The following is a 22,642-nucleotide window of genomic DNA, read 5'->3' on the forward strand; positions in this document are numbered from 1 at the left end:
ACTTCAGCTGATCCCACGGTTAAGGACTTAATTGGAGGCTTCACTGCTCTGCATTACGCAGCCATGCACGGCCGAGCGAGGATCGCGCGCTTGATGTTGGAATCGGAATATAGGAGTGACATTATTAATGCAAAAAGCAACGATGGTTGGACTCCCCTCCATGTAGCAGCCCACTACGGCAGAGACTCGTTTGTCCGGCTCCTGTTGGAGTTCAAGGCTGAGGTTGATCCGCTCAGTGATAAAGGTACTACCCCGCTTCAGCTGGCCATTATCCGCGAGAGGTCAAGCTGCGTGAAAATCCTGCTGGATCACAATGCCAACATCGACATTCAGAATGGTTTCCTGTTACGCTACGCTGTGATCAAAAGCAATCACTCGTACTGCCGAATGTTCCTTCAGCGAGGGGCGGACACAAACTTGGGGCGCTTGGAGGACGGACAGACACCCTTACACTTGTCTGCTCTTAGAGATGATGTGCTTTGCGCACAAATGTTGTATAATTACGGAGCAGACACTAACACAAGGAACTATGAAGGACAGACCCCACTGGCTGTTTCAATAAGTATTTCTGGAAGTAGCCGACCCTGTCTGGATTTCTTACAAGAAGTGACAAGTATGTATGTAAGAAAAGTTAATCACTGGGCACGGTGTCCTCTAAAGCCTTCTTTGAATTTAGCCCAGGAGAAAAATGCTTTCTCTCTGCCCCTTGATGAAACGCGCTATAAAGTTTCTGGGAAGGTGAAGGGATTCTGATACTGGGAATCTCGTACTTGGCAAAGGTGCTGATGTGAAGTATATTTCATTTGAACTAGTTTTGTTTAAGTATCAACAGGAAGCGTTAAGTTTAAAAAAAAAAAAAAAAAAGTGAACTGTAAAATCTAGTTTTATTTATGACCTTAGAGTAGGATGTTTCCTGCTTTTTAGCTTTATGGGGGTCTTCTGCTGGGGGATCGAGCTGCAAATGCTTGGCAGTCGTTGGCTTTGTCCTCCGGCAGCACAATGCAGGCAGGGAAGAGCTCTGCTGCATTTTGCTCTCCCACATTCCTTCTCCCTCTCACCTCCAGCAAACAACAAAATGCCGCAGCTTATTCCTGCACGCTGAGGGGGATTCGTGTGCTGTGTTTGATTTTGTTGATCTCCAAAAGATGAAAGATTTGAAGTCATTGTTACTTCTGATGCTTAAACTGAGAATGTTTGCGTCAGTTTTGCTTATTGGGTTTTGGTGCTAGACATCTGCAAGCTTTCCTACTCTTCCATTCAGCACGTAATGTTGTAACGGTGTTTTTTATAGCTATAGTATTAGCTAAAGGCACTTAGTAAACTGCTAATAAGCAATTCCTAACTCAAACGTGATGGCTCGATTAAATTATCATCCGGCTAGGATGATCTTTACATCAGTGGGAAGTGTGGAGTAGTTGATATATCTTTTTTTTTTTTTTTTTTTTTTTCCCCCCTTATGTTCCTCTTATTTCTTTCTTCATGGTGGTTTTGGTTGAGAACTGAGCACACCGTGTTTTCTGAAGGTCAATGTGGGCTGGGGTGAATCAGCTGAGATCTGTTCCCAGTAACTGACACAGAGAAGCGTTTGGAGTTTCATTTTAGTCTTCCTGATGTGCTTTTTTTTTTTTTTTTTTTTAATCTATCTTGAAATATGAAGAGAATTTTTTGGGAAGGTGGAAGTTGACAAAGTCAAGTAGTCATTTCTATTTTTTATTACTTTTCTTGACCCTTGTTTCTTTTGCTTCTGGGAGCCTCTTATTGTAGCACGGTCAGGGTTGTTAATAGATGATAGAATATCCAGATTTGCTTTTCTTACTTTAAAAAAAGAATAATAATAACACTTAGAAGGTATCCATAAGCATGAAATTTTAGATCTGTGTCGTTGTTGCTCCCAAAGCTGGAAATCACTCCGGTAATTTCAGCTGAGGTTGCAGACTTCGTACCTTAAGGGTTTACTTTCTCATTTCATTGAAGTGAGGCTAAGTTCTGCTACAAAAAAAAAAAAAAAAAAAAAAAGCAGCTTAATTTTGTGGCCAGCATAACAGCCCTGGAACTCTTCCAATTTTGTGCTGATGGAAGGAGATCTGGGAAAGCAGGGAAGATGAGTGCTGACAAAAACACTTCAGCTTTGTGCTTCTGAGCAAAATGATTATGAATATGTGTTTACAAACAGCTATAAACAGACTGCGCTGCCCTTATTATAAATCTCCAAACACTGTCTTCCACTGTTTTCATGAATAATCACTGCAATAAGACGGTGTAGGAGAGAGAAAATAAGTAGAAAGGAGCTGGGGCTTTGGAGCGGCGTTCCCAATTAGATCGGCACACAGGGAACTGCTGAGCTCCGGCCCTGCAGCACTTCAGGAAGGGTTTTGTTTCTCCATCCATTGCAATATGTATTTACTCAGAAAAAAATTGCAGATTTTATAGTATTTGGGCAGAGTTCATAGTGTAACTTTCTTGCAGCTGGTAGCAGTGCCTGGCTCTTACAGGAATGTGTAGGTTGTTTACTTGGCCGTCGTACTGCGGAGTTTTACATGCTGATATAGAAATCCACAGCTGTACGTTCTGTGTGTGTGTGTGTGTGTGTGTGTGTGTGTGTGTGCCCAGAGTTCTGAGGAATGTCTCTGACAGTAAAACAGGAACTAGTTCCTAGTTGCACTAGGTCTAATTATTTAAGATTTTTTTAGTTTACAGATAATGCATTCAAACTCTGAAAGCATCAAACTGATGCGTGTCTTCTAATGAAAGCAATTGCATGCTTCAGAGACAAGGAATATTATTTAGCAGTCTATATATACAGTGTAAGTTGCTGTGTTTTGTTGTTTTTTTTTTTTTCCTTGGAAAACATTTTTACAGTTGGGTCTACCAAAAGTGTGATTGTTGTTTGTTTTGGTAGATCCCATAATGGTTAGCAATGGCATCCTGTAGCCTGGCTCCCTACCTGTGCACAGCAGGTAGGAAAGCACAGTCTCAGGCACCCCTATATTGGTTCTTGGTAACCTCTAGGAGGATTGGGCATCTTTGGGTGTTTTCTTTTTGATGCTGGAGGTCTGATATTCTTCCTGGCTGTTGGCAGAGATTCCTTTACTTTTAGAATAATTCCAAATGGAACAAAGTTGCTCTGTAGTTGTATCTCAATATTTAATCATGAACGTCAAAGTTGAGAGCAATGGAGTTTTTTAAAGTGAGTCTGCTGTTGGTCTGATGTACAAACAGTTGCTCATATCTCCTTTTTTCTTACTCTGTTTAAAAAATAAGTCTCTTTTTGGGGAAAGAAAAATCGAGGATGAAAACTGCTGAACGTTTTTATCACTTTTCTTTTTCTTTTATTTTTTTTCCTTTTATTTTCTATTTTCTGTATTCCAAAAGGTTGTGTTAGTGCCCGCCATGATATCTGAGATCATCTGATAAAGAGTGTTTTTTGGATATATTTCAGTTGCACCAGATCAGTCCCTGCCTCGTTAGGAGTGTTAAGCTTGGAATGCTCTAATGCAAAATCAGGAGATGCATTTACGTAATACTAAACGGAATACTTGAAGGAATGCATGTGTATGGTAAATAGAAATCCATTTATTTATTATTATTTTTTTGGTGGTGTGTATGCACTAGCTTTGTGTGTGTGCATTGATGGACCAAGATGGGATATCGATGTTGAAGGGGATTTGCGAGTATTAAAACTTAAGAAGAGGATGCCGGAAAAACATCAGCATTAGGGGAAATAAATAAATCTTACAGACTGAGTTTTAGGCACTAGAAATTCAATTATGATCTGAAAAAGGAAGAGAAAAAGCTTGAAGCTTTCCTCAGTTCCCATAGTGCTCATTTAAGGCAGTGGCTGCTGGGATGAGGCGGCTGCGATGCCATGCGGGCTGCTTGTCTGCATCAGCCTCAACAGTGGAGCATGGCAAGTATGCTAACACGATTCAGGGAGCTGATTGCAGGCCTGGAACAGAATCTGAGGGTCACCAAATGAAGGGAATTACAGATACTTCAATTCTGTTCTATTTTCCAAAGGGTGAGTTATACTGGCTTTGAATAGGGAGCGTCATTCTCCTGTCTAGAAGATCTGTGTGGCACTGTGAGCAATGCAGAAAACTTTAGACCAAAGTCCTGCTAAGGAGATCCTTATACTCTTTGTCTTTATCTCTTTGCTAAGTAAACATAACTGTCACTTGAGTTAGATCTGTAATAAATAATGTTTGAAAAGCAATTTTCACACATTGCAGGTAACTGTTTCTTAAAGACCAATACAGTTCTTGATAACTTCATAAAAACATGGCCCAAGTCCTTGTCTAGAGGAAAGGGAGGTAAATTTCCAGTAATCATTTAACTCTCAAGTTAGAATTTCCTAGTGTGATATTTCAGAACGTAATTGCTAACTCAGACTGCAGTTAAAACCAGCCTTTACTTTTCAGGCTCCTTTGACTCCAGAAATAGATGAACACAATTGAAATTCTTACTGAGACTGCTATGGAAATTCATCTAAGACTAAATTTAAAGATTAATTATGAAATATTAAAACAAAATGATGCAAACCTATAGTTTATTGTATTAAAAGTCTTACTACTAAATACACCTGTTATGCTCAGCATTGAGCTTTCTGGCATTCTGCTCTTCCAAATACAAATTTTCAGTCCCCCAAAACACTCCTCCTTGGTACGTATTTTCTGTGCCAGAAACAGTAGAAGTTAATACACACCTAAGAATTATTATGAAGGGTTATTTTTTCAAAGAGCACTGAATGTCTGATTAAAGCCCTGTTATTTTAACAAGGACATACAGACCACCAAACCGAAGTGAAGCTTCTCAGAAAGCCCTTCTGATATCCAGCTAAAACAACAAATTACAAGCTGTCTTTGTCATGTTGTTGCTACTAGTCAAATCATATGTTCACTTTGTCTTCCAATCTTTCCATAAATACAGTCCCACATGTTGTATTGATATATTTCAGGCCTGTAGATTCGTGATACTTGGTTTTTTTTTTTTTTCTTTTTTTCCTGGCATTCTCCTCTGTGGTTATATAGCTGCTGTTTTGTAGATTGGTGAGTGTGTGTGTGGGGGGGGGGGGGTTGTTTTTTGTTATTTGAACACAGGAAACTGCAATCTCCTGTGCTGTTACAGATCTCCCATTACAAGGACTGGCTGAATTCCTGCTCAGTTCAGTGGCCAGTTGCTGGGTGACTGCATCCCTGCAGTACGATCCTGTTGGCTTATGTGTCCTCATCTGTGCAGTCCCTGAGTGATGGTGTGTTAGACTGTGCTGCTGCCTCTTGAAGTGTGAATTTCCAGGAGATAAGATCAGTTTTTAATTTGTTAATATTTTTCCTACCTCCCTTTGCCTCCCCAACTCTGGCAGCCTCCCCAGCTCGACCTGATGTTATTACTAAGAGTTGGACCCAGTAGTTAGCTGCAGGTATAAATACTTACCATCGAAATCTCAATGAACTCAGCTGCCACCAGCTATATATATATACACATCAGCTTTCAGCTTTCTTTAGCTTTTCACAAATCTTTAAGTTTCATTTGTAGCTAAAAAGAAACTACCAAATGGCTTCTTCCTGCTGCTTTCAGCCTTTCACAATTCCCAGGCGAGGCAGAGGCTCTGTTTGAGAAATACCACTGCAAGCTTTCTGGGGAGATGTGTTTAATATTGCAGAGAAAACCATGGGCAGCTTCCAAAATGCAAAACTGATGTTCCTGTTCACTTGTGAACTTCTTCAGAAACTGCCTACATGCTGCAAGCCAGTGACACCATTTGCTTTTAAAAGTGCTTCTCTCTTTTTTTCTTTTTTTAGTAGGTGGAACAAAAGATCAGGAAGGATTTCCAACAACCTCTACGTGTGTAATTGCAGTTACTCCTGAGCACTCTCTTGGCTCTGTCTGTGACTTTGCTTTGTGCAGGTGCAGAATCTTCAGTGGAGTATGGCAGAAATTCTCCTTCTCTACTCTCACACTACTTTTGCTTAAAGCCTTGTGGCAGTTTGTAATAATTAGTGTTGTCAGAGGAATTGGTCTGTATTCAAGGACTGGTAAGACATAGTACCTGTTAGGTGAGTTAGTACGTTGTTTCCTGGGGGGCACATCTGCCTAGGAGGAATGGACTGGCACAATTGTCAGCAGTGGAGCTGCTGTTACGCTGACATAGGTTCTTTGCATAGGGAGCAAATCCTAAACAGAACTTTGGTATAGGGAGCAAATCCCAACCTGAACTTCTGCAAAATGCGTTGGGTGAATATTCCTGTGTGTGGCTGAGGTCAGTGGTGTGTGCTATACGGAAGAATGGAGGGCTGTATCCAAGGGGTGTGCGGTTACACACATACATGACAAAGGATTGTTGCTGTTTATTGAAGAAGCCTAACATTTTTTGGTTCTTGTGTTTTTTTTTTCTCTTACACCTGAACCCACAGATGTGACTTCTTCAGATCATTACTCCCAGCAAAGTTTCTGCTACAGGCTGTTGGCTATTGATGGATAAGTAGTAAGTTAGGTTCTGGTTGCATGCTTCAAATTCATGTTGCGAAGACTGATGTAAGATAAAAGTTAACGGGACAGCATTCATAAAAATAAAATCTTCCCCTCAAATTTGATGTACCAAGTGATATTTGTGGTTGTGCATGGAGTGGGAGCAGGTGAGCCAGGTTCTGCTATAGAAGAGACAGAGCTGTGCTTCCCTGATACTGCACGTCCTCATTGCAGAGCTGTCAGTGCTCCTCTATTTACAGTGCACGTCCTAAAAAAAAAAAAAAAAAAAAAAAAAAAAGCTTGGCTGATTTATCATGTAGGATGTATGGAAAAAGAAAACACTGCAGAAAAGAAAAACTGGGAACTTGATTTTTATTTTTTGTTGAGAGCTGTAAAGCTCACTGTTTACCTTGTCCCTTCCAACTCCTGGAAGTAATGCACGCAGATGTTAGACAAACTGTTTGTGCTCGGTAAAGCAAGGGGCCCAAGTTTAGCTGTATTGAAATGGAGCTTGCTGTGAAATTACTTGGGGATGTAATGGACACAGCCATGAGGAGAGCTGGGGCTTGCCTGGAGGCCAGCTCTGTTGGGAACAGATTGTCTGCAGAACGCCCTGGGACTGTGGGAGGAGGGGGATAAAGCACACAGTGGGAAATCACAACTAACTGTAATGTATGCCTTTTTTTTTCCTCTTGTTTTTACCAGACGAGGCCAAACTATTAATGACATAAGCTTTGAAATCTCTGTTTTTTAAGCAAATAATTGTTTAAGGAAAAAAAGAAAACAACAAGAAGCTGGAACTTTGTGAGTACCTGAGTGAAGACCTGAGTTAGGACAGTTTACATCCTGAAGCTTGCTATTTGTAGAGAGAGTAAAATTGAAAATCAGGTCCTCTTTATTTTATAATTCTAAGTTTTGTGTTTCCAGTGCTTGGAAGAAACTTCTTTAATATTTGGGGAACTACACAAGTGTGGTGGTGGGGATTTCTGCTTCCCAGTGCAGCACACGATGCGGGCAGTGGAGCAAAGAAACTATACATCTCTCCTTACATAATTAATACTCTTAATTTATTTGCTTATCACCATGAAGCTTGCAAAATAAATCCTCTGAAGTATCAAACTCATTTCTGTGAATTCCCAAGCAAACTTCCAGCTCCCAGCAGCTGCAGGTGTTGGCTTGTGTAACAGCCCAGCACAGCCCTGCCCGCTATGGGCCAGCAGCACCGCTGGGCTCAGCGTGTCCTTTTGACACTGGATCAGGATTTTTAATTTCTTTTTTTTCTTTTAACGTGATGGGAAACGGAACTGGTTTTATGTAACTGTTCTGCTTGACGGTGGTAATTAGGTCAATCTTACCTTTTGCATTTTTGTTCCTTCCTTTAATTCTTTTTTTAGCTTATTTGCCTCAGCAGCTTTCCAAACTTACGATGCGGGCTGTAATCAAAATTACTGCTTTCTAATCACTTTTAAACAGGCTTTATTCATCACTTAACTTGCCTTACTTTGCCAAATTACTAATAACATTTTTCATTTGCCAAACTAAGGTTCACTGACATTGGTCAGTAATCCTTTATTTTTTTTCTCGTTTTCATTCAGATGCAACCAAGAATGAGTAAGTGTTCTAGACACCGTTTCTAATAAATCACAAATGCATTAATAACCCTGGAATTTGCAAGGCATGACCTAAGACACCAGCAGCCACTAGATGCAGCAACTGGTGCTTAACACTGGAAATGTCCATTGTTAACACATTCCCAGGAAATATTTTAGGCTTATTGGGGGAAAATGTCATATGTTTGATAATCGGGTCTTTTTGAGTTAGCTGATAACCAATTTCTTCTGGGTATTTTAAGTTGTCTGTTCTTTTTTCCTCTCAAGTAACCCGCAGGATGTTAATTAAAAGACATTAATTTCTGAAAGCAGAAATCATCATCTCATAGCTGTTTTATTGTGTATCCTCATACAGAAAACAAGGTTTTGTAGCCCTTCTTAGCCTCTGGCTCTGCTCTTTGCAGTTAACTTGTGAGGAGGTGCATCCTTTTTGAGTCCTGTTTGCATTCACGTTTAAAGCATTAGAACTATTTCTTTATCATAATTAGGATCCCTCTGCTTTGTTTCTTATAGCAAACAACATTTCTTTCCCTGAAGCTTGAGCGTTCAGTTGTTGTCCAGATAGTCCAAATCCATTCCTTGCAGTGGGAAGAGAATTTGCTAAGAAAAAAAAACAACACCAGGGGAGCAAAGTAATTGCTGACCTGTATTCGAAGCCATGGCTGAAGTATATAATTAAAAATACTTATATTTAGATACTGTGGTGATAAGTGTGGTAAAAGTATTATAAACTGATATGAAGGGAAGCTCCAATTTTCATGCTCTGTAATTTCAAATCTGATTACTTTAAAAATGGACCAAGACTATTTTCCTGCATTACTTCTGCTAGCTTACCTCGGATAATTTTAGTGCTTAGGATAAATCCAAGTGTATACCTGTCCATCAACCCGTTTCTATAGAAAAACCCACACAGAGTAGTGGGGGAAAAAAAAAAAAGGGGGAACTGGCTATAAGGGGCAACTGAAACCAAGTACTAAATGCCCAAAGTAGAAAACAGGAAATAGTTTCATAATCTCTTTACTCTGTGCTTAGCAAGAGCATCTAATAAACTTGTAACGTCAAGGCCTATGGAGCCAGGGCTGCACTGGAGCTGACTGCCAGCAGTGTCCTGGTGGAAGGCAGCTCTGCCCTGCAGCCCTCCTGTTGAATGGGGCTGAGGAACACGTGGCCTAGTTGCTTTGTTAATGCACTTTTGGTGTCTCTCAAAGAAGCAGGTGTTCAAACAGCGCAGTGCGATTGCCATGTTTCTTTGTAAAAACAATACTGGGTTACTTTTGGGTTGGTGATAAGTTGTTGCTACTGACACCATTTTACCAAGCACTTTGCATCGGACGATCGCAGGGTGCTGTGGCTGCATAACTACTTTTGCAGGCCATGGTGCAGCCAATAATCACAGTAATGATTTGTTATTGGGGTGACTTCAAAATAAATAGAGTAGAATGAAGAAGGCAGGCAACGAGCGTGGGCAGGAGGTTGGATTGGCTCCTGGTGGGGGAATTTTTAATTGGAGTAAATGTTTAATTGGAGTCAATGTCTTCAGCTTTGAAAGAGGCACCGAGCATGAGTGGAGGATGGGGTGATATGGAAATATATAAAGCCATGACTGCCACAAGAACTATTATTCATCACTTCTTTTGCAACTGGAAGAATGTGAGGCACTCGGCAAAACAATCAGGAAGCAGATCTAAAATAAATAAAAGCACTTTGTAGTTTTCCAGCCGACGCCTCGTTACATTGTGAAATGTGTTGCCACAGGATGTTTTGGATACTAAAAATGTGAATGGGTTCAAAAAACATTAGACAGATGTGCAAGGGGCACAGCAACTGCAGGCCCGGATCTTTGGGAGCCTTGCTGCAGGAAGGGCTGTGTGCTGAAAGCTGGAGAGGTGTACTGGGACAGGGTTTCTCAATGGCTGTTGTTCTGTTCTTATTTTTTCTTTTCTTTCTTGGATCCATTGCTGGGTACAATTGGGATGCGAGGCTAGGTTAACTTTTCCTACGTTGTGCGTGGGAGGACTGTTTCTCAAGGTGGGAACCAGTTATTTTGGAAAACCCTCGCTAGAAATCAGCGTGATGTCAGTAAAGCTTGTCTGCTGTGGACTGTGGTTAACTCGTGTTTTCATCCCTTTCTGCTTGATGGGGCTGTGGCTGCGTGAAGCCTAAAGGCTTTGTCTTTTCATTAGAAGGGAAAAAAGCAGTCTTCAACTCTGCCACGCGATCCTCAAATAACTTTGGTAAGACTTGCTCTCCTAGGGGGCTGCCTCTTCCCTCTGCAGATGGGCATACAAGTTCTTGTCTGAATGTTTGAAAAGAAGTAAGACTGCGTTTTATTTTTTCCCAGGTGACACAAGGATAGAAAAAAATGCACAAAAATTGAACAGATTAGTTCTGCTGCTCTGCAGACCCTTGACTGTATGCTGCTGCCTCGGGGGGATCCTCGCGTGGATTAAGTCTCTTGACACTGACATCAGTAAAATTGTGTGTGTGTAAATGACAGTGCTTTCAGGATTCATCCCTTGATTTCACTGAATAATTATCCATTAGAAAGGCACTAATTTCCACCTTTTGCTGTAACTTTTCCCTTTCCTCTGCTCATGCTGTTTCCTTCTTCCTCTCAGAAGACAGCAGTTCTGTTATTTTACTGAGTAACTTATCTCTTAAAGCATGTTTAAAATGTGATCATTTTACTTTTGTGTTCCTTTTCTCTTTTCAGGACAGCCCAGAAACTTGCAAGATCTATGCCGAATTAAAATCCGACAGTGTATAGGCCTTCAAAACCTAAAACTACTTGATGAACTACCCATTGCCAAGGTTATGAAAGACTACTTAAAACACAAATTCGATGATATCTGATATCCATGAAGAGAAGAACTCTGAGCAAGATTAGTTATATTCCAGATACTGAAGAGGCTTGTTGCCTTGCACAAAGTATATCCTATGCAAATTCTGATTTTTCTGTGAAGTCAGAAGGCAGGTATACACTTCCTTGGTTTTTTTTATGCCACATGCTAGAAGGTCTTAATTTTTGGTTTCTTGGTCCAAGTTTACAAGGTCCAAGCTTTCTATACGATGTTACATTTTAGAATTTGCTGTTGGGTTTTCAGTTGTTTGTTTTCACATTCGGTGTGCAGACTTGCAGTGGAGGTGGAATGTGGCCTAACGACGGAGAGGGTTGCTTTGAATTGGCATGCTGAGCAGAGGTTTGATAAAAGTCTGGAAATCAAGGAGCCAGTCCTGCAAAAGATTCCGATAGGCCTCTGGAGACCTGAGGTCTGTTGGGGCTTTTTGTCTCTACCAGGGTGGATGTTTTTGCAGGATAGGGGAAGAGTTGATAATCAAAATGTAATTGGGTACTGTATGAGGATAATTTGGAAATTTAAAAAGTAATAATATCACTCTATTCAATTCAAGGGTCTTTTTATTTTGCCCTCTTCCTCTTTCCTGTAGTTCAGATGTCCATCAAATTCAGCCCTCTTTGCTGATGTTCCCTGTACAGTGGGCAGCTCTTTTTGTCTCATCCTAACAGTGATGGAACACTACAAAGAGGCATAGCCTCTTTATTTTTCACATTAACTTTAGAAAAAAAAAAAAAAAAAAACTAGACTTTTGAAGCCAATGTATTGTTTCTCATACAGTGCCTCCTGTGCAATAATCTTTCTGATGTATTTTCCCTTTATGTGTGATTTTGTTGTTTTTTTTTTAAATTCCTTCCCCCACTATTCCTCACCTAGTCTCAGTGCATTATTTGTGAGAATAGGAACTGCTGCCTCGCTGCAGTGTTAACAGGACATTACTGAGATGATGGTGGCAGTTGCTGTTCGTTATTAATCCCTGAATTTCATGAATGTATAACCTGCTTTATTTCACTTTCAGTTGGAATTTTATTTGTGGGTTCTCAGCCAAATTACATCCATTTAAAAAAAAAAAAAAAGTAGGAAAGAAATTGGCCAAGCCCTTCATTTTAAAGGTAGTGATGAGTTTTGTTGTTGTTATTGCTCTGAAATCCAATTTATTTCAGCTTAGAGAGTGGGAAGTGCACGTAAGTGGTGTTCAGCTGCACCTTATGCACACAAGCAAGAAAGCACCCTCTTCATATTGGAAGTTTAAATTCTGTAAACATCAAGTGATTTCCTAGTAATCTAAAAGCAGCAACTGAAAGGAGTACTGAAATTTGGCTACTGGATGTGTTCTTCATGCTAGGTATTAAAAAGATCTGTTAAAGAGTTTTGTTTCTGATCATAACAAATGAAATTCTTGCTATCAAAGAAAGATTAGGCCAAAATTTGAAGTTGTTTCACTCTCTTTATTTTCAAGAGATCATGGAGTCATCATATGCCAGTGTCTTCTCCTTTTGCCATCCCACTGACTCCAGAAGAGCCCCTCTAATGTCAGGAGTGTTTTGTATCCATTATACCAATGGAAATGGGGAGATGAAAGGAACTGATGGTGGCTTTTAATTTTAACACTGTCACTTTCAAAATATTTAGTATTAAAAATACTAAAAAAAAAAAAAAGAAAAGAAAAAGGAAAAAAAAAAAAGGCAGAAGCAGGTTTAGTCACATTGTTTCTCTGCTAGTTCATTTTAATACCTTGTAACCCTGGGTTGCAGTTCCTGAAGCAGAAACCTTTTCACTGGTAACGGATGCAGCAGAGCTGCTGCAGCGAGAAGGCTTCTTCATCCCTGCTGTGCCCAATGGCTGCATCAGGCTTCCAAACCACAAGTGATTTTGGAGATTCGTGGCTCAGAGGATTGGTGATGGGATGTAGAACCTCTTGATCTCCAGCTTGCACCGGTTCCAGTGCAGCCCACTCAGCAGCACGTGAACTCCAGGTTAATGTGAGCGCTGGGAGTACCCATGGCTGATCCCAAAACTGCATCACCTGAGCCTTGGCCATCAGTAGGGCTTGGTGGGGCTCCAGCCAGGTGATGTGTGAGGGCAGACTGAGCATGTGGCTGGGGCGTGCATGTGAGTGTGTGACTGTCCATAGCTTGGTGGAAACAGGAAGGGTCAGCCCTTAAGGTCTAAAAGCTCTGCAGAACTGAGACATGATGAAAACTAAGAACTGGCAGGTTTGAAGCATGAATTTTCTTTTGTAACACAAGATCAGAACCTTAAAACTGCTTCTTGTTTTTTTTTAAATACTTAGTATTGTACACTACACTTGTAAGTTGGTCTAAACCAATATCTTTTCCCACTGAATTTTTACAGTAATATTTTCTAAGGTAATCTAGAGTATATTTTAGTTGCAATCTATATTAAGGCAAATTATTTGTTCTGTTTGTTGCTGTGACTGAAGAAAATTATGGAAGACTTGTTGGTAACAAGAATGCTATTTAATGAAGAAATGTGTAATTCCATTATTTATTGTTTGAGGTTTGTTTTTTGGTTATTTAAGTAACTGACGTCTAAAGGGAACACATACATTTCAGGCCAGTAAAAAGCCTTTATTTTAAATTCATTTCCATCCTCTGTTTTTCCCTTCCCCAAGGTGGAGGGAAGCCCTCAGCATTTCTTATATGCCAAGCCATCTCTTGCAGCTGGTTTTTCTGACCTCAATTCAGCAAAGTGCTGCAGCACGTGTATCTCTGAGCCTGCTGATAGTCCTGGTTGCTATCTTAAGTTATACGTGTGCTCAGTGAAGTAGGGTTACTCGTTGTTAATCCTACCCAAATTTCATGTGGAATCTGGTCTTTTTTATGATTTAAATTATCATGCACAAATACTTTGAAGAAGTAAGTGGACTTTGTTTTTCATTTGGACTAGAATGTGGAAAGAGAAGTGCATAATACAGATTTGTTATGTAGCCTAGATCCATTACCGTAAAATTCACAGTTGAACACTTTTAATAAACCTTAAAAAATTGGCAAGTACACCAAAGAATCAATATGAGTAAAAGACTCTGATCGTTAACAAACTGCAAACCTCATCCTTTAAAACAAAGTGGAAAGTTTTTGTAAATATTTGTTTATAAATGTACAGCAGAGTAAGAGTGTTTTTTTAGATTATTTAATTACCATATTTCTAAACTATTTACATTATAGACAATACTTGTTAGTTTGAAAAGCTCTTGTGTGTTTTTTTTTTGGTTGGTTTTTTTTTCCCTCATGGATTTGTTCCTGGCTCTTTGGGTTTCGTTTTTTAAATTCATTATCACTCTTGCTTGGAATAACTTTGGCTTCCTTGGGATAGCGTGGAAAATTCTGTTTTTTGGCTCTAGTTGGCTATAGTAGGAGAACACATCTGCACAAACTCATCAGAGAAACACCCTGAGGCAAAAGAGAATATGTAGCATGTTTACTAAGGAAGACCTGGATAGGTGAAAAATTTGGGATCCCAACTTTCTCAGTTAAATCTGTCCGAGCCCACAATGACGTTGTGATGAGCAACTTGCACCCTGCCCACAAGTCTGGCTTCCATGCAACTCTGTGTTACCAATGCCATGATGTATTTTGTTCTTCCTTTGCAATGTAAGCTTTTGCTTTTGGATCAACTCAGATTTAAAAGAAAGAAAAAAAAAAATTGAATCTGGTTTAAAACCTTTTTTTCATTTATGTTCTGTTGATTTCCAATGTAATGTTTTAATAACATGATACCACTTTACACATCTCCTCTCAATGTTTGTCTGTCTCTTCTACTCCTTTTAACGTCTCCTGTGCATGTGATTCTGCCAATGCACTGGGTGGGTGTTGCATTTTGCCCTCCCGAGTAGCAGTTCAGATGTCTCATGCAATCGAATGTGCATTCTACCAGGAAATAAGAGCATGAAACTCACTGCACACTAGAGCTGGGCTTCAGAAGGGAGAACGATCTGCTCTCACTATGAATGGTGTTTGGGTTTTCCCTGCTCTGATTCCAGTGTAACCACTTCAGGGTTTTCCAAAAGTTTTGCCTTTTCTCCCAAAGTTCACGTGCTGGCTAAAATACAGAAATTGCCCATACAGAGGTCATATTTTACAGATGAATCTGTTTTGTGTCCATTTACTAATAAGAAGTTGAATCAGGGGATGTATGTGAACATTCCTGGCACACAAATGGGAACTGGAAGCAATTGGCTTCAGTCATGAGTGATGTACAAGCCAAAGTTGCAGCAAGGTTTTGAACTGGAGAAAAAAAAAAAAAAAACAAAAAACCAAACCTGAAGAAGGAGCAGAGTAGATTTGAAAACATAAGCTAAAGGGCTGCAGGGAGATGTTTTCCATTGCCCAGTAGCACACTGCACAAACATCAGTGGAATACATAAGCTGTACAATCAGCAGTTGTGTTTAGAACTGTTGATGATGGTTCCTAGCAGACCAGTCACTGGTGTGTTTACTAAATGCTGTTAAAGACTTTGTTCCTGTTTACGTATCATATTTCCCATTTGAGTGTTCATTTGTTATGTTTAAAACAGTGGCTAATGTTACTACTTTATGAAACAAAATTATTTACAAGCTGTTGACAAATGACATTGCTTAGAGTATGTGGCCTGTACCAGTGTAAGTGGGTGATAAGGAAGTATACTTACATAGCAAAACACCTTTTTTCTTCTTACAATAGTAAATGGCTTTTTTTATTTACTGTAGTTTAAAGCTTTTGCTTCTTTGAGAGCAGAAGTGATGGAGCTGATGAAAATGAGCAAAGATCAGGGAGCTGAGGTCCGTGCTGCATCTGCCATGTGTTTCCCCAACCACTTCCACTGAAGCATTTAACTTCTTTGCTTCTGCATGGGTTGGGGCTGCTGTGACCTCAAAGGCTTAGCTCTTTGAAACTGGGTAAGTATGGAAAGGTGGAAGTTTGTTCCATATCATTAGCATAGTGAACCTTTTCTGTATAGTTGAACTTCTTGGCTCATGTTATTAACCGAAAGAAAGCTTGAGATGTGCTTTAATCTCATAAGAAACAAGCCAGATATGTGCATTGCTTTATGAAACCATGCTACCAGGAATCCCTCAGCCAGTGCATTCTCCAGGGATCCACAACGTGCAGCTGGAGCAGCAAAAGCTTGGGATCGAAAGCTGTGTTGTCTTTTATTGGGAAGTCTCCAGCTGTCTAGCAAAGAAATGAGAACTCCAGCTGTTTCCTCCACATCTGGGCTCTCCAATGCTGCTGATGGCTATCTGTGAGGTCCCAGGTAAGTTTTGAACACGGAAGGCTTATCTTCATGTTTGCAGGAAGATGGGGGGTAGATGCATTCTAAAGGGTCTGAAAGCACCTCTATGCTCTCTTGAAGCTCACTCCATTTTTCTTTATTATCACATTTATGTAGTCTCACAGCCAACACGCTTGAGAGCTACAAGTGCTACTGAGAATACTTTTTCCCCAACTGCTGCAGTGTTCTGCAGACCTCTCAGCATCTATGAGATATTCCCTAAATGGCTGGGAAAGGGGAATGAAAAACATTCTAGAAGGGAGATGGTGCAAAGAGGAAATTTAAATCAAAACAGCTGATGTAACAGCGAGTAGAATCTACTCTTTGTTCAAGAACACGACATAGGTCATAATGCTTCCATTCTGACATGCAAAAATGGGTTTATTTGCAATCTATCAGATTATTTTCTGTCACTTCCGCTAACTTGTTCCTTGTATTAAATTCTGTCCTCATTTTTTACTCATACCACTGTAACTCATCTGAAGGAGATTGTTACTTCCCAGTTAATCTGGTTTAAAGCTTTTATTTTGCTCTTAGGGGTGGTGAGTGCCCTGTCCCTGGAGACACCCAAGGCTGGTTGGGCTCTGAGCACCTGATTGGGCTGTTGGTGTCTCTGCTCATTGCAGGGCAGTTGGACCAGATGACCTTTGAAGGTCCCTTCCAGCTTGAACGATAACAAATATTTGACTTAGCCAGCTTTCGGTCCTGCTTCTCAACTTGTGACCTAATGAGGAGAATATTTTTGAAAAGCGTTTCCGAAGCTGTTAATGCAGCCTACATTCACAACACGATCAAAATACTGGGATGCAAATAGAGTAGCATCTTGATGGCTGGAACAGTCAAAGCTGCCTTGTCACTAACGTGTCTAAGCCTGAAGTGGGGCTGTTAACAGGACATATCTTTGTCTGTTCGTGATTTTTAGGCTCCCATCTGTTATTACCTGACTATAGCATTTACATGGCGTAACAAATGTCTTCCAGTACTTGATTTTAAACCTCAGAATGCCCAGCTGGGGAGAATGGGCTACTGAAATGTGACTCCCAGGATCATCTCAGGAGCATCTCTCCAGCAGCTCAGCCCAACCTCCATCCCCTAGCTGTCCAGATGCTGCTTGCCTTGTCATGGGTTTAATATTGCTGCTGGGAAGCCAAAACAAATTTTTAGAGAGCAATCAGTCTGAAAACAGTGACTGGGCTGTTTGCTAGAAGGGATGAGGTTGGGATGTGAATTGTATGTGAGAAAGAAAGAAATATCTGGTATGGGGCTTGTCGGGCTTGGGAATTTGAGTCCCTTAGTATAAAATAATCTGCATCAGTATTTGAGTCTGTTCCATTTCTGGTTGGGTAAGCTATCTGTTGATTACGGAGACAGAAAAGCAATCATTTTGGTTTTGGATGGTTCAGTCTTCAGTCCTGAGGAGCAGGAGACTTTGATTTCCTGCTCCAAACTGGGCATGGCAGTTAAAGATGGAGATTTCAACTTCTTGTCTTAGTGCTGTGATTACAATGTTGTAAAACTGTGACAAAGTTAATGAACGCCCAACAAAACCCCACATTGTCTCCAAGGCTTCCCCAGCAAACTAGTAGTGACATATTTGCATTATTAGTACTATGCTCTGTATTCTGCTTCTAGTTGGTTCTTATCCAAGTGCATGAAACATCAATTTTCCTTCAGTCTCGTTGGTTGTTTGCAGCCACTATTAGCAAACACTTCAATCAATTTCAAATAAGACGTTCCTTGAAAGATGATCCAGATCAGAGCAATTTCAGTTTTATCTGGGAAATGGCTTCAGAAGACCTCTGCTGCTAATTGAGTCTTACGTTTTGTGTCGTCTTCTCCCCCATGCTTGGGTACAACACTGATTATTTTTCCCCACAAGCCATTTTGCCAGAATTTTCTAAAATCTACCATTCTGAGGGGGGGGGGAAATCCTTCAGTAAATGTGAATTGCTTTCACAAATCTCTGGCCCACCTTCTGTCTTTGCAGCAGAGCAGATTTTAATGAGAGCAGACCCCATGTTTTAAAGGGTGTTCTTGATTGCCACTACATTTTGCCCAGATGTTCAGCGTCTTAACTAAACTTTGTTAATTTGTAGTTGTCTTGTCAATAAAGCAGCTTTTTATCAGATGTATGTAGCATAATGGTTATTAGTTATAAACATACATACAGCTGAGCTTGCTGGCTTTGAGCATTTCCTGTGCTTCATGAATACTTATATAATCTGTTATGCAGGCTCAGCTGTTCTTAATTCTGATGTGATTCATATCGTGCTTAGAAATTTGACATTCTTGGCTTGTCAGAAATATTAATATATGTTAGTGCCATATCTCCTGAAAATTGACATGTTTTCTGCAGTGCTTTAATTTTCCCTTCTTTCTATTGCAGCATTCCACATTGAGCAACGCAGCATTGTTTGCTTTTAAATTTCCCTCTCTCCTTCAGTCTTGAGAAACCAGAAATAATTAGATTATATCTCTCTCTTGGCTCGCAGAGTTTTCACTTGTAATGAATTATGCCATGCAACACCATATCCCTCCAGTGAGAATTTGGTTGTCATTGTTACGAGCTACATCTGGACTGGATAATTCTTTGTACTTTGCACTACAAAGACTCTGCCCATGGCTTGGAGTTGGGAACCGTACCTCGTCAGCATGTCAAATGACTCCTTCTGTGGGCAGGGCCATGCTTGTCCTTTCTGTTGCGGACAGAGCTGTCACACAGATGGGAACGTGGCCATGGAGCTCTGAGATGCCACCAAACTGCCTGGCCTCAGGCTTCTGTCTGCTTGAACCTGATAATCTGTCTCAATAACTGGATGCAAATTTATCTTCAGGACAAGGTTTGAATGCAACTTAAAGGTCCGTGTGATGGGAAATCAAAACCCTTTGCTGTTCTGCTACTCCTGTGTTTAATTATCCCACTGTAGAGGAGCTGAAGCTTTTGTTTTCAGGTTGAGTCTTTTGCCCGGGAAGTAACAAATGTTCTTGTTTCTGAAGTCTTTCATCTTGCTGATGATATCATTTTCTAGTATAGTCGTTGGGATAGTAAATGATTACTGTTCAGAAGTCTTCTTTAGAATGAACTTTGAGGTGTTTCTCTTTTATTTTCTGTGGTGTTTTTGTTGCTGTCATCTTTTATGCTATTCACTCAATGTTTGTATGTATGGACCCACCAGTTCAGTAGTGAAGCCACTGGTTTCTGACAAGGCCTTTTAAAAACAAACCTTTGGAGCATTCTCTTGTTGGTGAAGTAACAAAAAAGCAATGCCATTTGGTTGCCTGAAGAAAAAAGCAAAATCTAGTGAGATTTTGGGGTTCAGATGTTGTTGTTTTCCTCCAACCTCTCTGCTAGGTCAAGAGTACATCAAGTGCTCTAAGCAAAAGTGCCTCTGTGTACAGAAATCTTGGAAGTCAATCTAATTGTTTCCTCCTGAAGTGTTTCTTTACATAAGAGCCATACTCAGAGCTGGTGCTTAAAGAAGTGTTCTCACTGAAGCATAAAGGTAGACTGATCTTGAATTTAAATTCTTGGATTTAAGATCTATGTTTCTCTGTCTGTGATGAAGAAAATGCACAGCTTGCTTTTGAAGTCTCATTTCCTCAGTTTCCTGTCTTCATCCACTTCTCCCATCTCTATTTCCAAAATATAGCAAGCAGCAAAGTCAACTTCTGAAACAAAACCAAACGAGAAGCTACTTTGAATTGAAATCTTGCATATCTTTGTATACTTCCAGAGGGCTGGGTTTGTACTACAGAGTATAAATGAAGCCCAGATATGGCCCCAGCTTTCTGTTGGTCTCCACGTAGAGTGATCTCTTGCAAAGACAGGAGATAAGCTGCCGCTTAGTTGGGTTGCTTTGACTCATCTGTCACACCAGACCATGCTGCACCTTAGATGCATTCTATTTTAAGTAGCATTTATTCTCCAAGTACCAGTCCCAGCTGCCTCCTATTCCTGCAGACCCAGATGTGAGTTGCAGCACGATTCTCCCCAGAATGATGTATTGCTATCGTGACCTTGTCTTCTGCTCTTACAGAGACTCATGGCCATAAAAATCACTTTGTTTGAGAGCAGTGGCTGTAACAAATAAGCTTAGCTAAACCATCACTTTTTCACTTTTACTGATTTCACTCTCCTGCTTTATGACAGAGGTTAATACGGAGAATTAGATTTCAGTGACATTATTTAAACCTCTTTATCCTTGTCTAATTAAGCCAAATACTTTAAAGATGATTCATATAGCTTGACGCCCTTGCATCCAAATGCTCTTTCTTTTAGATTGGAGGTAAGGGAGAAGTGCAGGCTAGAAATTCAGATCAGCCTTCAATCAGCAGGAAGCTCTGCTCCATCCCATATTGCAGAGCAATGCCAGTGGGCTTTGGAAGTCTGGACAAGGCTTGGAGGCAGTGGTCTTCTCCTTGTACAAAAGCAGCTGGAGATGTGTTTAAGTGGCACTTTGCTTTCAACTTGTTTCTACTCATTGGCACTCATGCGATAACTGCCTTTACCTGCTTGTTTAAACTTTTAGCAACTTCAGCAAGTCCCCACTGCTCAATGCCTTGTGCAACATTTCTCACATCATAGGATGGCTGTGTTCTTGTGGCACAGTACTGTGGGTTTTGTCTCCTGGTCAGCACAGAGACACTGAAATGAAAGCTGTCTGCTTCAGGTCTGCACAAAGCTCCTGTCCTTTCTGGAGGTGTGACGTGAGTAGCAGAGGCACGGAAGATGCGGTGCTTTCCCTTCCTCCTCCCTGCAGGATTTACTGATAGAAAGAACACAGCACTTTGTTGATGTGTGTTGCTGTCTCTGCTTGTCGGCTTTTCACAATGCTGTGGTCAGGAAGATGACAAGATAAAAGATGACTAGTTTAAATTTCCTCCCTCTTTTGGAAGAGGAATAACCCCCTTTTCTGACTATATTTCCTCTCCCCTCTCTTGGAAAGTTTGACTCAGAGATCCATTACAAAGGAAACAAATTCATTTGAATTTCTATTGAACCTTGAAAAGCTGCTTTTATGGAGTTCTTTCTGGAGGCTTTCAACAATGGTGCTTTGGCAGGAGGAGAAGACAAAACCGATGCTTCTGGTCCCAATACTCAGCGTCAGCGGTTTGCCCTTGGCTCTTGCCCCCTGTTGCAGATGGAAAACGAGAGCATTGCTCATTCTTGGGGCTATGACGTGGGATCTGACTCCTCAGCAGCCGTAATAGTGAGAATCAACCATTACTGTTAGCTTATTGAAAAAAAAAAAATGCCAACAGCTTTACTGGTCTGGTGGTGAGAGGAAAACGAATAGGCTGAATGCAGTGCTTTATTTTCCTGTCCCTTTACAAGTTTCTGTTCTAAGTAAAAAATTTGTCTATTCAGCCTTCATTTTTGAAAGCAAGCTGAGTGGTGGTGGTATGCATTCAGAACAGCTCTTGTTTCTTGTTTTCTGCTCAGAGGAACAGAAGTTTCCAACAGATGAGATACCTGTTCTGAACTCCGTGCTGTGTCTGCTTCAGGAGCAGCGTGGTGCTTCAGCATTTGCTGCACTATCTGCTGAAAAGGACAGCAGCAGTCCTAGAGTTGCATTAGGAATGTAGAATAGATGTGTGTGCATGAACAGAACTGTCACCGATTGCAATACTGTAGGAGTTGTAAGGCAAAGCTACAGGTTCCTTCAGCTGAAATGTCTGTTTTCCCTACAGTAGGACTCAACAACAGCTGAATTTCTTCCCCAGTTGCTCAGGAAGATGCATGAGCAGCACCTGGCTGGTGTTTGAGCCCTGCTTTCTTCCTCACCCTTCCCATGCAAAAGCAAACCCTTCTGCTGAAGGCCCGGAAATTAAAACTCCTGCATTTTTTTTTTAATCTTCTTTAGGGTCATCAAAGCCTCTAGGTGGTTAGCAGTAAAGGACATCAGACTGCATCCTGCTTGTTAAGCAGCAGTAGTTGACAGAGATGAGATTAGGAGCAGGCTTGGGCCCCTGCTTGCCCTGGAGGAGTGGTTCAGTGCAGGAAAAACAATCGGTGGGTTGTGGCATTGGTTGGGCAAGGTGTTACCCTTACATAAACAGGCTTCCTCTGGGTGGCTGTGACACTGAGCTGCTGCTATCAGTGCTGCCTCGTGTGCTGCCTGGCTGAATCTGTCAAATGTGCATTTCATGACTTGTACAAAGTCTGATCTGAAGTCATCCTGCTGTCCCATTACTGGTACCAGCAGGTTCTGTTCAGATGCCACGGCTTGGGGTGGTGTGGCTAGTCCTTATTCTGTCTGTTTCGACTGATTGCCTTGTCTTGGGAAAGGGAAGGCAGTCCCTTGAAAGGGAAGTTTTGAACTGCAGCCATAAAAGATGTCTACCTGGTTTTGGATGTGAGTTATGGGCATCTGAGACCCAATTGTCAACAAGGAGGTAATGCTCTGGAGTTCCAAATGTCTCCCAGGGGTCAGGCC

The 22,642-nt window shown here is 40.8% G+C and overlaps 1 protein-coding gene across 4 annotated transcripts in view; it reads left to right on the top strand.

Moving 5' to 3' along the window:
* The window catches only part of ASB7 (ankyrin repeat and SOCS box containing 7), a 30,903-nt gene extending 16,222 nt beyond the window's left edge, over positions 1-14,681 (top strand). For 2 of the 4 annotated variants that reach the window (XM_085234396.1, XM_085234395.1), the window contains 2 exons: positions 8-613; positions 10,417-10,767. In XM_085234396.1, the coding sequence (XP_085090522.1) occupies positions 8-613; positions 10,417-10,565 (755 nt within the window). In that variant the 3' untranslated portion in view covers positions 10,566-10,767. Of the gene's footprint in view, positions 1-7; positions 614-10,416; positions 10,769-10,788 lie in introns of those variants that run through there. The other 2 variants (XM_085234397.1, XM_085234398.1) reach the window with 2 other exon arrangements.
* The last annotated feature ends 7,961 nt before the right edge of the window (positions 14,682-22,642 follow it).

This window comes from Meleagris gallopavo, chromosome 12 (genome assembly GCF_905368555.1).
Source record: "Meleagris gallopavo chromosome 12, MGAL_WU_HG_1.1, whole genome shotgun sequence".
Lineage (NCBI taxonomy): Eukaryota > Metazoa > Chordata > Aves > Galliformes > Phasianidae > Meleagris > Meleagris gallopavo.